Source organism: Castor canadensis, chromosome 14 (genome assembly GCF_047511655.1).
Source record: "Castor canadensis chromosome 14, mCasCan1.hap1v2, whole genome shotgun sequence".
NCBI lineage: Eukaryota > Metazoa > Chordata > Mammalia > Rodentia > Castoridae > Castor > Castor canadensis.
Genome location: NC_133399.1, coordinates 113,436,410 through 113,452,217, shown reverse-complemented (window position 1 = coordinate 113,452,217; position 15,808 = coordinate 113,436,410). Strand labels below are relative to the sequence as shown.

The following is a 15,808-nucleotide window of genomic DNA, read 5'->3' as shown; positions in this document are numbered from 1 at the left end:
CTCTAGCTAAGGTGCAACAACAAATATGGCCCCTAATTCAAGCGTACCATACTGCAGAGAGGACCCCGAACACGGAGCATGGCATAGTCCCGGGGGATATGGTATGGGTTAAAAGACATCAGTCCAAAACCCTAGAGCCTAGATGGAAAGGACCTTATGTTGTACTGTTTACTACCCCTACCGCCCTCAAGGTCGACGGGATTGCAGCATGGGTACACCATTCCCATGTAAGACGGGCTCACCCTCCGGAGAAAAAACAGGAAAATTGGTCTGCACGGAAGCATCCAACAAACCCACTCAAGCTCCGGCTGATACGGGATGCTCCGAAAAACAAAAACACTCCAGATGCTCCGCAGCCCTCCTAGAATGGGATTATCACCTGGGTCCACTACACCCACATCAGACCGGCAGATCCGGTAGCTATGAAGAAAGGCTTTCTGCCAACAAAAAGGGTGTCCCACCACAAGGACAATTCTTTCAAACTCAAACTTCATACTGGACCTCGGTAACTTTATTCCTTTTTCTAACCCTGTCCACCACTTGCTGGGGGCATACAAATCCACATCAACCTTTTAACCTGACCTGGATGATTGTAGATATATCCACAGGAGACATTCTTAACCAGACCTCCAAGGTGACCCCTCCCAGCACCTGGTTCCCAGAATTATACTTTGACTTAAGGGCCTTATTCACTGGCAGGGGACAATGGGATTTGCGCCAAAGTTACTTCTATGTCTGTCCCGCTCCCCAACCCAACCACAAAAAAAAATGTGGAGGAATTGCAGACTATTATTGTAAGTCATGGGGTTGTGAGAGCTCAGGGGATATATGGTGGACACCCCCCCAAACAGGGGGACCTTATTCAATTAAGTAGAGTCTCTCAATCTGGCATTACATACCACCAACCTAGACCTATAAATAAGGGATGCCCAACTCCCCCCAATTGTAATCCCATTATGATAAATTTCACTGATTTAGGAAAAAAGGCAAGGAATTGGAAATTGGGTAAATCCTGGGGAGTCAAACTCTACAAAACAAATCATCCAGGAGCCCTTTTTACCTTGCGGCGTGTGCGGCAACCGGTCTCTACTCTAACAATAGGCCCTAATAAGGTACTTAGGCCACCCTATGTAAAGCCACCTCCCCGACCTTCCACAGCTCATCACCTTCCCTCAACCATAGCCCGGGCTAATGTTACAACTCCAAGACCATCAGAAACCAGCCCTCCCCTGGTGAGGCCCAGTCTCATGACCGGATCTAAAGACCCCCTCTGGGAGCTAGTGGGTGCTGCCTTCCTGACGTTAAACCACACCAACCCTAACATGACTAACTCCTGTTGGTTATGTTATGATGTGAGGCCCCCATTCTATGAGGCAATAGGGCTAAACACCACTCACGATACCTCATCTGAGGAAAACCCTACTCAGTGTTCCTGGGGAGACCGTAAGAGAGGTCTGACCATACAGCAGGTAAGCAGCCAAGGAACCTGCTTAGGAAAAGTGCCAAAGAACAGACGGGACTTATGTACTGTTATTAACGCCAGTTCTACCTGGGAAAATGCTATTAAATGGGTAATTCCAAAGGACAATGGGTGGTGGCTATGCTCGCGGTCTGGACTCACCCCGTGCCTATCAACTAAGGTGTTTAACAGCTCTAAAGAATTCTGTGTTATAGTGACTGTGCTGCCCCGCATCCTCTATCATTCGGAAGAGAGTCTATATTCATACTGGAATACAAAAATGGTTAAAAAAAAAAAAAAGAGAGAACCTATTTCCACAGTAACTATTGCTACCCTACTCAGCCTAGGGTTAGCAGGAACAGAAACCGGCATGGCTTCTTTGGCCACCCAGCAGAAAGGGATGTCTTCGCTGCGTGCAGCCATAGACAAAGATATAGAGAGAATAAAAACCTCCATTAGCCACCTAGAAAAATCCCTCACTTCCCTGTCTGAGGTAGTACTTCAAAACCGACGAGGTCTGGACTTGTTGTTCCTCCAAAAGGGGGGACTATGTGTTGCTCTAGGGAAAAAATGTTGTTTTTACGCTGACCATACCGGAGTTGTTCGTGACTCCATGTCTAAACTTCAAAAGAGCCTGGAACAAAGAAAACGAGAAAAAGAGGCCGGGGAAAGCTGGTTCGAGTCGTGGTTTAACCAGTCCCCATGGTTGGCTACCCTTTTATCTGCATTGGCAGGGCCAATAATAATCATCCTATTACTTGTTACCATAGGACCCTGGATTCTAAACCGACTTATGACTTTTGTCAAAAGTCGAATTAATACTATCCAACTTCTGGTCCTCCGCCAACAATATCAGGCTCTTCATCCCCTTGAGAATGATTCCTCAATTTAGGCCGTAAGAAAAGGGGGGAATGAAAGGAATAGGAGGTCTCAGCGGGCTCCAACCCCCTTGTTGGAGAAACCAGTACCAAACACCCCGTGTAGATAAGATAAACAATGCAGCAGGGCTCGGTTAGGGCATATAGAATGTGGGGAATGTGAGCGGGAGGTACGTGCAAGATGTGCGGTACGTGCAAGATGTGAGGTACACGCAAGATGTGCTCTGCCTGCTTGCCCAATGTTGATAATGAAAATATGCACGCCACCGCTGTCTATATAAGATTTCCCCTAAAGAGGCTCAGGGTCGTGTTTTTCCTAACCGGTCCTGCGTGTCCGTGTGGGAGCTCGACCCTGGCTAGCCAGCCCAATAAACTCTGCTTTGTAGATTGCATTCACGCCTGGCTCTCTGTCTCTCGGGGGAATAGGATTCCGGGTCCTAACAAAATGAAGAAAACCCCCCCAAAACCAAAAATAGGGCAGACTTTCCAACTGCTGAATTGCAAGGGATTTAACAAAATATCAATGTCTAATAAACACCAGGGAGAAAAATACTTGAAAATCTGAAATGATGAAAAGGAGGATTTTCCATGATAAATGCTATGATTTTATCCTCGTGTGGCATTAGGTTTCAAAATAAGCTTTAACTGCAAATTGACTTTTTGCTGCTTAAGAACCACTTAATTGACTATACGATCACGTCTTCATGCCGGGAAGCAATGTTGGTATTTGTTATATTGTAAATTTAAGGCAATTGAACCTCTAAATGTGTGCTTTAAAACAGAAAAAGCGAAATGCCTATATAAATTAAGCTACCTTCTGTGCTATGATATGGTGTTTCAATAAGCACAAAATAGTTCTCTTAATGGATGTAACATCAGTCTTTTAACTGCAAATGGCCTCTCATTCCCAATTCTTACAGGAAGCTACTGCTCTGTCCTGATGGCCATGTGGCCCAGCCCCTGTCCCCTGTAAACAGGGGCTCCACCACCCGCTCAGTACTTATCAGAAAGCTCTGGCTAGGGTCTCAATTTCATAGCCTATATGAGACATAAAAATCACAAGAGCTAATAAATTCCTAGGGGCAGTATAGTTTGGAAATCAGAAACAGGGTCTTTTTTGTTTGTTTAGTTTTTGGTTTTTGAGACAGGGTCTCTCTATATATCCCAGACTGGCCTAGAACTCGCTATGTAGTCCAGGCTGACTACAAACTGGCACTCCTCCTGCCTCAGTCTCCCTAGTGCTGAGATTACAGGTGTTCTCCACCATACCTACCCTAAGAGGACCTTTCTCCTAAGGTTTCCCTGAGCTGAATTCTGAGTTTGCTGCTTACTATGTCTGTGACCTTCACTTATTTACACAGATGAGAGCTTCCTTTATACAATCATGACAATAAGAGTGCATATGTCATAAGAATTAAACAAGTTAATTTGCATAAGTTATTGAGACCAAGATTGGAAGGCAGTAAACAGTAGGATTTGTTTGGAGCCAGCAACTATCAGTATGGAGCGTGGACCTACATAAGCAGGTAGGATCCAAGTCCACCTCTTCCTGACACCTGACGTTGTGTCTGCCAATCTTTTGGAGAGGTGAACTCAGCATAAAGAAAGGTTTGGAAGCTTTAGCCCAGTTACCAGGAGAGCTCTGGTAAGTTTCCTGCAGGAATGTCCTGAGCTGACCAGTGTCTTCAACTGACCATTCTGGCTGTGCTTTGGAGGCAGACTGGAGGGAGACCAGGCAGGGCCATCAGGAGGCAGGTTGACTGGCGTGGTGTGGGATGAAGCAGGCACACAGAGGTGCTTTGGAGCCGAGAGGGATGGAAGGAGAAGGGCACCTTTCAACTCAGAACTCTCTTCCATCCACTGTGGGCAACTGGGAGCTTTCTCTGACCCCAGTGGCTTCTGCTCAGCTTCTTTCTGTCTGTGTCTTCTGTTTTCTCCCATCTCTGAACATTTCTCAGAGCTATGAAGCCTCTTGCGTCATCTCTTCTCATACATGTCCCTACTTATCAGGAAATCAGCTTAATATGAACTGTCTGTGTCCCTGGCTAGTGTGGTGGAGAGACCCTTTAACTCACATAGCACTGTGGTTAGTGGATTGCACAGTCTCTGTAGATCACACACTGCCCAAAGCACCTGTGTCTGGACAAATGCGTCCACACAGCCTGACCTGCAGCAGCACTAGGGAAGTGACCACATGGAGTTTACAGGACAACACAGGTATATACTTTTTATTACACCAGTGAGATTAGGAAACAATCTGTCTTCACAGGGCTGCTGTAATAGTGGAACACCATAGATCAGACACAGGTTTGTCACAGCCCAATGTCCACAGTTACTCTTCTAACTGTGGCTCTACTGCCAGTTCACCAGGTGCAGCCACCTCCTCTCTAGTGCCTGATGCCAGGGTGGTCACTCATGTTACCCCTCTCCAACAGTCACGGTTCCTGCTGGGACCTGAGCTTGTGCACCTTGTCTGCCTCCGTGCTTTTCAAGCTCTCTGCTTTTCTCTTCTGCTACCTCATCCAAGGACTTAAAAGTTACTTAGTGTTTCTTGTCCTCAGAATTCTTAGAGTTAGTGCTCACATTGCTTTGTGATGCCAACCCAAGTTATAAATGACTTGAACTGACATTCTGGAGACCAAAATCCGTGTGTGTGTAGTTGCTTAACCCAATTACATGTGGGCTTTACACCTGAACACAATGCATACAGACATAAAATTTGTCTGAGTTCATGCCTGAAAGCCTTCTGTCCCACTGCAGGCTCTTCCATTTTTTGACCTGTGAAGCAGCAGGCATATTTGAAACATCATTTAACTAATGTAAGAACAATGCTTCCTTGGTTAGAATAAAATGTCACTAACATGCATATCTGCATGCCACAGAGCAGCACTGTCTTCGGGTGAAGTGATTTCGTCCAGCTTTAAAGGTAAGGCACGTATCCATTCTGAGTTCCAGGTCACTCAGGGCACTTTCACAACAAGCATTGACAAGTTAGAGCAAGACTGACTTTATAGAACTTTAGAAAATGTTCTTTTAATTAAATGTCCAAAGTGAATTAGTATCAAATAATTTTTGAAAAAAAGCGTTAGATTTATTCTAGTCTATTTTAGCCAAAGAAATATATATGTCATTCAGGAAAAGAATGTACAAATAGATCAATAAAACAGGAGAGAGAGCCCAGAACAGACCCACACAAAAACAGTCAGCTGATCTTTGACAGAGGAGCAAATATAACCAGTAGAGAGAAGACAGTTGCTCCCACAAATGATCTGAAAAACCTGGATAGTCCCATGCAGAAATGAATCCAGACACAGACTTCACACCTGGCATAAAAAATCAACTCAAAACTGGTCACAGAAGCACATGTCAAGTACAGAAAATATAAATTTCTCAGAAGGTAGCTTAGAGAAAAACTAGGTGGTCTTAAGTTTGATGATGGCTTTACAGGTATCACAGCACAGGTGCCATCCATGGAAGAAAGAATTGGCAAGCTGGGTTTCATGAAAAGTAAAAATTCTGCTCTGTGAAAGACACCGTTAAGAGAATGAGGACACAAAGTACAGACTGGTAGGAAATAATAATCTGCAAAGGCATTTCTGACAAAGGACTGTGGTCCAAAACATACAAAGAACTCATAAAAGTCATTGAAAAGTAAATGACCAGTCTAATTAAAAATAGGCTGAGGATCTGAATGGACACCTCACCAAAGAAGATGTACAGATGGCAGATACACATATGAAAAGAGGCACCACACCATAGCTCACTGGGGAAACGCAAATTAAAACAATGAGAACTCACTGCACATCCACTAGAATGGCCTAAATCTAGATAGTGCCAACACCAAATGCTGACAAGGACCTGAAGGAACACAAACTTTCACTCTTTGCTGCTGGGAACGTGAAGTGGCCCAGCCGCACTGGAAGAAAGATTGGTAGTCTTATAGATGTAAAGTACTCCTAGTGCCTGATTCAGCTACACACTCATTGCTATTTACCCAAATTAATTAGAAACTAATGTGCACACATGGATGTTGATAGCAGAATTAGTAACAACTGCCAAGACATGGAAGCAACTAAGACCCTGGACCAGGAGAGGGTGAACCCTGATACGTACAGGCCACAGAAGATTATCCAATAAGAAGGTATGAACAGTTGAGCTGTGAAAAGGCATGGCGGAAACACAAACGGGCAGCGTTAGGTGAGAAAAGTCCAGGTGAAAGGTACATGCTGTGTGATTCCAATCTGATTGTGTCTGGAAAACGCAAGTCTGTGGGATGAGTGAAGAGCTCAGTGTGTGCTGGGACCTCTGGGAGACAGGAATGCTCAGCTGGAGTCCAGAGGAAATGCAGAGCAGTAAGGCTACCCTGTGGGATGCTCAAATGGTGACACGTGCCACTGACACACTTGTCTAAATAAGAGACTGCACAGCCCCAAGAGTGAGCGCCAGTGAAAACTGTGGACACAGGTGTAGGCACACACGTGATCACCAGTGCAGGATAATGGCAGGGTCGGGGTGAGGGATGATGTGCGTGCTGGGGGGAGGACATGGGAGAGCTCTGTGACTTTTGCACAGACTTTAAATGACACTAGAAATAAATTCTATTAAACAAGCAAGCAAACAAAAAAGATGTGTGAATAAACATTGTACTTAGTGACTGTCATTTATCAGGTCTTTTTCAGTCAGTATTCAAATCTAAAATGGGTTTCTGAATTCCCGGAATGGAGGGACACCCTACAGAATGGGAGAAAATCTTGACCAGCATACAAGGCAAGAGGTTAATACTTAGAATATGTTTAAAAAAACTCCAAAAATTAAACACCAAATGAGCAATTAACCCAATTAATAAATGAGCAAATGAATCCTCAAACAGTTCTCAACAGAAGTACAAATGGCCAATAAATACACGAAGTGATCTCGACACCCTGAGCCACACTGAGTTCAGATTCCAGCTCATCACAGGCAGAATGGCAAAAAAGCAAATAACAAAAGGTGGTGAAGATGAAAGGGAAAGGAACCTTTGTACACTGTTGATAAGAATGTAAATTAGCGAACTACTATGGAAATCTATTAATATTCCTCAAAATCTAAAAATAGATCCATGGGCTCCTGCTCCACCACTCCTGGGCATATAGTTGAAGGAACGTAAGTCAACGTACAATAAAGACAGACTCTATCACATCTGTATTTATAGCAACGGTATTCACAATAACCAAACTATGCAATCAGAGCAGGTGCACATCAACCAATGAACAGAAAAAGAAAACATGGTTTGCATACACTATGGGGTATTATTGAGCCATAACGAAGAACAAAATTGTGTCACTTTCCAGGAAAATGGATGGAACTAGGGACCATCACATTACACAAAATAAACCAGTCAGAAAGACAAACACAGTGCATGTTTTCATTCACCTGTGGAAGCTAGATCTAAAGAAAAGGAAGATGGAATGAATATAAAGCAGGACTATGGGATGGGGGGGTGACCAGCAGGATGGGAGAGGGACAGAGAAGGTGAGGGCAGCAAACATGACAGAAGTGCACTGTATGCGTGTTTGAAAAGGTCGTGACAAAACCCATTACAAAATTCCAAGAAGGATTGAAAAGGCTGAGGAGAGGGTTAAGAAAGACTGATAGAGGGGTGAATATGACCAAAGTATATTATATGCATTATGGAAATGTCACAATGAAATCCCAGATTCTACTCATATCACTAATAAAAATGTGGAAAAATGCAATGGAGTTTCCTTTAAAATATGTATAGACCTGACGTCTTATGCCTCACATCCAGAGGAATTGGAAAAACAATAAAGACTAAGAGAAACGGATGCCTGGTCTCCACCCAAGTCCAGGTAACTCAGAATCCCCAGGTCAGTCCTGCACGTTGATGCTTCTCTGAAGCTCTCTGGCGATGTCAATCATCACCAGAGAGAGACCTGGTGTAAGGGAAAGGATGCAGGACTCAGCAGACAGTGGACTCAGCTCAGCTCTGAGCAACAGGGACTTTCCCTCACTTGGGAGGGCATCTGAGACCTGCTTCCCCAGGTCTTGAGATCCGCAGACAACCTCTGAGTTATCCAGAGGACCCGCGGACACTAGAGGTGGCAGGAGTTTTTATTAATGACCTCAGGCACTTGCAAGTGACTCAGCTTCAAGCACGTGGAAATCCTCAGGGTGATAACCCCAGGCGTGCGGTGCTGCTTATCAGGCTAAGTCCTCACTTAGCCTCGGAGGATGCATTTGCATCAGACTGAACACGGCGATGTACCTTATTATCCTCCTGTCTCCAATGGTACTTAACTACAGTAAAACAGTACCTATGGAACAGAAAGTAGCCAAGATGTATTCATGCTTTTTGATATTGTCTATTTGTCTTTCAGAAAATGCAATAAAATGATGAAAATTAAAGCAAGAAAAATAAAACTACCAGAGGAAGTCCACTATTTTCCATAAACATTGACACAGTCACAGCCAATGACTCTAAAGAATTTTACATTGATGTGGGGAGGAGAGGGACAGTGGCCTAATCAATGTATACACATGAGTAAGTGTGAAAATGATAAAATTTAAAAAATGCTAAATGAAAGAAAAATTTTAGCTTGACCAAAGTACACAAAAAGAGCTCAATAAGCTAATTTTATAACTGAAGACCATGTCAATCTCATTGCTAATGTCAGTAGAGTCGAAATATCACTGTATAGACTGACAAACAGTTTTCACTCTTGGGACATTGGAAGGATAGATTAGTTACAATTTAAGGGTAATTTTAATATGCCTGCACTGAAAATCTTGCGTAGGAACTGTGTGTGTGTGTGTGTGTGTGTGTGTGTGTGTGTGTAAACTTTGTGTGACGTTTTGTTTTGTTTTGCTTGGCTTTGTGATTCAGAATTTTATTATTTTTGAAGACCAGAGTTTCACGCTGAAGCCAAACTTTTGATTTTTTTTAAGAATACTATTGTACAGTGGAAATAGCTTTCTAGAATCAACCCCACTTCACAGATTAAATTGATGTTCTATGTACTGAACACTGATAAGTTTTGCAGAGTCAGTGAGATTCCCCCAAATTAGGCATCGCCTTTGGTTTCAGAGAACTCCAAATCACATGGCGATCAGAGGAAGTATGTGTGGTATGACATCTTGGTGTCTCGTGTGAGCCGCTGAGGCTATGCTCCATGGCTCCGTGTCGTCTCTCCTGCTCTCCCCACATGGATGACAGCAGCACAGAAGAGGATTTGCTGCTTTAGTTCATGTCCTGGGCTCCCAGGAAGCCAGCAGGACTCAACTGGCTAGCTCTAAGAGTCATAGCTCATGAAAGAGACCCTAGCACACAGTGTGGTGGGGATCTGTGCACCCCCGAACCCAGACCCTCCCCAGTGAATGCTGGTCCTACTTAAATCCCCAAATATGGACACTTACGTCTGCAGGCAGGTGGATTCCCTCTGTTGTTCCACAGCCCATCCTCCTGACACACTGCGGTTGCTTGTTGATTGGCTTCTAGCTTGAACCCTTCATTACATTCATAAGTCACTTTACTGTCCAAAGTGAACTCATTGCCTGTAAAGGAGCCATTTCCTGGGGCCTCTGGGATTCCACAGGACACAGCTGAAAAGGAAGGAAAGACATGCATGCTTTTTCTTATGGAACTTTATTAACTGTTCCTATTTTTCAATACCTCTAAAATTACGGGTTAATTATATTGCTAGGATACGTCATAAGCATACACGTTTTCAAATTTTGAAGGACATTAAGAACTAATGAGAAACAGTGGAAAAATTGCTAGAATAATGGGAAATGGGTCAGAATAAAATTCTACACAGTGATGATTCTGGAAGTGATGGTTCAAGGCTGACAACCCCCAAAGGAGGACAGTCACAGTCTGACATGTTTTACCAGTGGTGAGCGCAGTGCCTCACTGCCACCTGGTTTGCTGGAGAGAAGGGAAGGGATGAGACAGTTTTCACCATCGCAAATGTATCTCGAAGTCAGTTTTAGCATCAGTACTTGGAAGACTCAGTGTCACATGGACCACTACCCCCCTCAGGTCCCACAAATCTTCTTCCTTTCATTTCCCCTTTTTTCTGAGTCATTTTCCCTGAAGCATGGGAGGTTCTGCTAAGAAATGCTGTGGTTTGATGTGACTTGTCCCCCAATGGCCCAAAGTCAAGGACATATGGTCCCCAGTGTGGTGGTGCTAAGAGGTAGTGGATCCTTTAAGGGATGGGGCCTAGTGGGAAGTCAGGGGGGTCCATGACCTTGAGAGGGATTAAGTATTTCCCCTGGGATCCAGGTTAGTTCTTGGGGGAGTTGGAGGGTTGTTGAGACAGAAGTGAGGGACCCTGCAGGTCCTCAGCCTCTGTCTTCATCATTGACCACTTTCCTTCAAATCCCTCCCCAATGACTCCATCTGCATGAGGTGATGTAGCTACAGGGCTCCACCCACACCCAAGCTGAACTGTGCTGTCTGGAATTTCAGACTTCAGTACTGTGAGCCAAATGAACCTCTTTTCTTTATAAAGTACCCAGTCTCGGGTGCTTTGTTCCAATAGAAACACACATAAAAGGCAAAAACCTCATCTAAGATCTTGAATGCACCTATGACCATCAAATCTGGTATCTTATAAGTCATCTGTCAGAAAAAAGCCTAAGGAGCTAAGGTGCAGGAGGCAGTTAAAAAAAAAAAAAAAAGGACCTGGGGAAAAGGCACAGCCCTGAGAGATAGGAAGAGCTGCTATTTACTAGAAAGACCATGCCAGCAAAAGAAAGAATGAGGAATTTAAAAAAAAAAAAAAACAAAAAACAAACAAGTTAAGACATGGGAGAACTCAGAATAAGCATTTTATTTATAAGAAAAAGAAGAAAGAAATCTCATGTTAAGCAAGCCCAAGTTACAGAGGGAAGCAGAGAGCGAGGCGGGTGGAGGCTGGTGTTCCCAGCAACCACAAGCCTGGTGCAGACATGAGTGACCCGTTACTATTTTACCCAATCACTATTAAATACATTACTCACTACGTGGAATTAAATTTAAAAATAAAAAAAATTCCCACATGTAATGCCAAGCTGCGAGCATTTATATAAGCCATTAATTTTGTAGTTAAAACAATTGAGAGTCAGAAGGATGAAATGATCATCCTGAGGTGGCCCGATGGCTGTGCCCAGAACCGGTGCAGGGGAGCAGGTCTGTCACTGACTCCCTCCAGCCAGGGCTCCCGGAAATCTGTGGTTTGGCTTGAGATTTTGGCATACTAATTTTGCTCTTTTTTCCTTATCGAAATACTAAGTAAATACATAAATACTAAATAAATAAATGCAGTGGGAAAATACCAAAGAGTAAAGAGAACTTCATGCTAATATAGGCCAAACTTCCGGCAACTCCAATGTCTAAAATTTCTTGTGCTTAAACTTCTGATCTGCTGTACCAGCTTCCTGAAATGTGTGTTGTGTGTGTGTGTGTGTAAAATCACACTAAACCACTTACTTGTAGTAAGTGAGAAATGAAGTCCATAGGGTGTAGACATCATTTGGGGTCTTGTATTTATTTATTTCTATTTTTTCTGTACATTTAAAGTAATAAATAATAGCCTTTGGTTTCCCCAGGCCATGTCTTTGTCAGGGAATCACATGCACAGGGGACTCCTAAGCCCTGTGGTGGCTCACCTCGCTTTACAGCTGCAGCAAATTCATAAACGTCGCCCCTTCTGACTGTTCATAACTCACGATGTCCAGTATCTACTTTCCTCACTGTTCTCTCAGAAACCCATTTACGCAGCCTCCAAACCGCAATTTTCCCTCCACCAGCTGCAGCGTGCTCAGCATCCAGCACCTTAAAATTCTTAAGGTGAGCAGGGAAGGAAATGACCTGCCTTAGGCGGGTTAACTTGGAAAGAGGACTTGCTACGAATACGTAGGGATGCTTCTCCTAAAAGGATTCACACCTGGGAGGCCAAGACAGACAAGCTTTGTGGCTTCTCTGCTAAACCTGGGCGCTTTCAAATAGAAGGGACTCTGATTTGTAGGGCTTAAGAGGACCCACTGGCTGTGGGTGTCTGGTTGTTTTGAGCTGTAGTTTCTATCCCTGTGATGATCTTCACTGCAGGCCACAGGCTATTTGGCTTACTACAGAAACTGGCAGCCCATCAAAAATGGAGTTATAACACTTTTGGCTCAAGATAAATAAATGGCATGACTCTTACAGGCTAAAATCAGACTGGTAGAATGAAGCCAGCTTCCTCTAAAATCTAGAAATCATTCACCATTCATGCTTGCATTCATTTATAAAATTTTGCACTTCTGTGGCAGACATTCCACAGAGTACCTAACATTGCCAAATAAATATAAGCAACTTTCAAGGAAAATATCCTACCTCTGGTACAACCAAAAGGGATAAATTTTCTTCATTTTCTTTTTTTTTTTTTTTCATTTTTCTTTTATTATTCATATGTGCATACAAGGCTTGGTTCATTTCTCCCCCCTGCCCCCACCCCCTCCCTTACCACCCACTCCGCCCCCTCCCGCTCCCCCCCTCAATACCCAGCAGAAACTATTTTGCCCTTATCTCTAATTTTGTTGTAGAGAGAGTATAAGCCATAATAGGAAGGAACAAGGGGTTTTGCTGGTTGAGATAAGGATAGCTATACAGGGCATTGACTCACATTGATTTCCTGTGCGTGGGTGTTACCTTCTAGGTTAATTCTTTTTGATCTAACCTTTTCTCTAGTTCCTGGTCCCCTTTTCCTATTGGCCTCAGTTGCTTTAAGGTATCTGCTTTAGTTTCTCTGCGTTAAGGGCAACAAATGCTAGCTAGTTTTTTAGGTGTCTTACCTATCCTCACCCCTCCCTTGTGTGCTCTCGCTTTTATCATGTGCTCAAAGTCCAATCCCATTGTTGTGTTTGTCCTTGATCTAATGTCCACATATGAGGGAGAACATACGATTTTTGGTCTTTTGAGCCAGGCTAACCTCACTCAGAATGATGTTCTCCAATTCCATCCATTTACCAGCGAATGATAACATTTCGTTCTTCTTCATGGCTGCATAAAATTCCATTGTGTATAGATACCACATTTTCTTAATCCATTCGTCAGTGCTGGGGCATCTTGGCTGTTTCCATAACTTGGCTATTGTGAATAGTGCCGCAATAAACATGGATGTGCAGGTGCCTCTGGAGTAACAGTCTTTTGGGTATATCCCCAAGAGTGGTATTGCTGGATCAAATGGTAGATCGATGTCCATCTTTTTAAGTAGCCTCCAATTTTTTTTCCAGAGTGGTTGTACTAGTCTACATTCCCACCAACAGTGTAAAAGGGTTCCTTTTTCCCCGCATCCTCACCAACACCTGTTGTTGGTGGTGTTGCTGATGATGGCTATTCTAACAGGGGTGAGGTGGAATCTTAGTGTGGTTTTAATTTGCATTTCCTTTATTGCTAGAGATGGTGAGCATTTTTTCATGTGTTTTCTGGCCATTTGAATTTCTTCTTTTGAGAAAGTTCTGTTTAGTTCACCATTTTCTTTAATTGTACTTACACAGTGTTACATTTCCCAGGACCACAGGCAAATGATCACATACTCATCCTGTAAAATGACCTTCTGCACGGTCCTCAAGGTCAGATTTCTGACTCATTTCTTGTGGTGGCATTTTGCTGTCTGCATAACTTTAGCTGAGTTACTTAGCAAACATTGGCTCATGACTCAGGTTAATAACACCAACATCGAAAAGGTAATTATGAGGATTAAACAACAATTAGTAGTCTGCCACTACAATGTAGGCATCTAATAAATGACAAATCACTACGATTGTTATGTGTGTGTACAGATGCACACTCATTAATAGCATACACTTGTTTGTTTTACGAGTAAAGACCCTTGCAAGGGTCAAGTCTTTTAATTCTATTAAAGGAGACCAAAGAATAAAGAGGTAGGAGGCTGACATTTCTTTTTTATATATCATGTGAGATTTAACATACTGGTTTAAAAAAAATCAATGCAAAGAGACACTCCAATGTCTGTGTCCAGTCAGGACTAAGAGCCCTATGTGAGATTGCCTTTACAAATTTAAAACCATTCACACTGTAGGTTTCATTTGCTCATTTTTTGCTGTGCTGGAGATCCAACCCAGGGCTTCATCCATGGTCCTATTACAGCAGCACAAGACAGACACCCCCTAACACATTCACCTCTTAAAACCATACTTAACGGGTGATAATCCTGCCTGGGGAGGTTGGGACCAGTGTGTGGGGGGCAGGTGGGGAAAGGATGTAGGAAGGTGAAAATTGCCCAAATACTGTGTCCACGTGTGTAAATGGAAAAATGAGAACAGTTGAAATTGTTCCAGGAATGGGAGGGGAGGTAAAGGAAAATGGTGGAGGGGGTAAATCCACATATGATACATTTGATATATCCTAAGGACTTTTGTAAGTGCCACAGCAAAAAAAAAGTATCTGTTCTCCGTATTATAAAGGCCATGTCACTGAAATGCCACCAAAGAGATTAGTGAATATAACCCTGATTTGGTCACTGCACGCCCATACATATACGTAGATGTCACCATTCCTTGTAAGTCTGTAAGACAATTATGTGCTCATGAAATGTTTAGCAGAAAATGTCCAAGGAGCGAGAAATGATAACTGCCCTAATCTATTGTTACACACTGTCTATGTCCATCGAACCATCGCACTGTGTTCTGTAAGTACACACAATTACAATAACAACACATTCTAGAAGTCTAAACAAGTAATACGATCCCATTATTAACTTTGATTTCAAGCAATTTGTGCACCTTAAGCGTCAAGGAATGTCCCTGGAGCATAGAGCAAATCCTGATACCTGTGTCACTCGTGTCATGTCTGTCCTCAGGTGTCACCTGACGTGAGCGTTGGCGCAGAACCATGATCACAAAGTGCACATGTGCAGGTGGGAATTATGCATGCTGTGACTAACGCCTGCTTAGTTGACACTAACACAATGTAGGAAACAGGATGAAATGGTTGAAAGAGCACAAATTCAGACCTATTCGTGGACCTGTGACTGGGGAAATTGATGGAGTTACCCGAACCTTCAGACCCTCACTGTCCACGGACAGCCATCACCTCCTCTGTAGTTCATTATTTTGTCATGAGAAGATGTAACTTTCCTTCCAACGTAATTCTGAAAAGGCATTCTTCAGGTCTTTAGACTAACATTAACTAAGAATTGAATAAATAGGACCAGTAGTTTCTTTCTGTCATGCAGAGGACACTTTTGATGGGAAGTCTCAGAGTTCTCAGGCCACCAGCAACAGAAATTAGGATACTAAGGATCAACTATGGGGGGGGAGGTTGACACCCAATCCAGAATATTCCAGGGCCAGCAGCCTTCTCAATCATATTAGTTTTTGGAGCTTCTGTAGTTATGGACAGATCAGACCACAAGCACTGTCCACAAGGTAGGTGGCAGACGGATGCAGTCGCTGAGAAATGCACCTTTCAACATTGTCACCTTTA

General features: G+C 43.3%; 1 protein-coding gene across 2 annotated transcripts in view; it reads right to left on the bottom strand.

Annotated features, from left to right (window-relative positions):
• The window catches only part of Csmd1 (CUB and Sushi multiple domains 1), a 1,661,894-nt gene that overhangs the window by 84,741 nt on the left and 1,561,345 nt on the right, over positions 1–15,808 (bottom strand). For both annotated transcript variants that reach the window (XM_074055299.1, XM_074055300.1), the window contains exon 50: positions 9,751–9,936. In XM_074055299.1, coding sequence (XP_073911400.1) covers positions 9,751–9,936 — 186 coding nt within the window. The remainder of the gene's footprint in view (positions 1–9,750; positions 9,937–15,808) is intronic.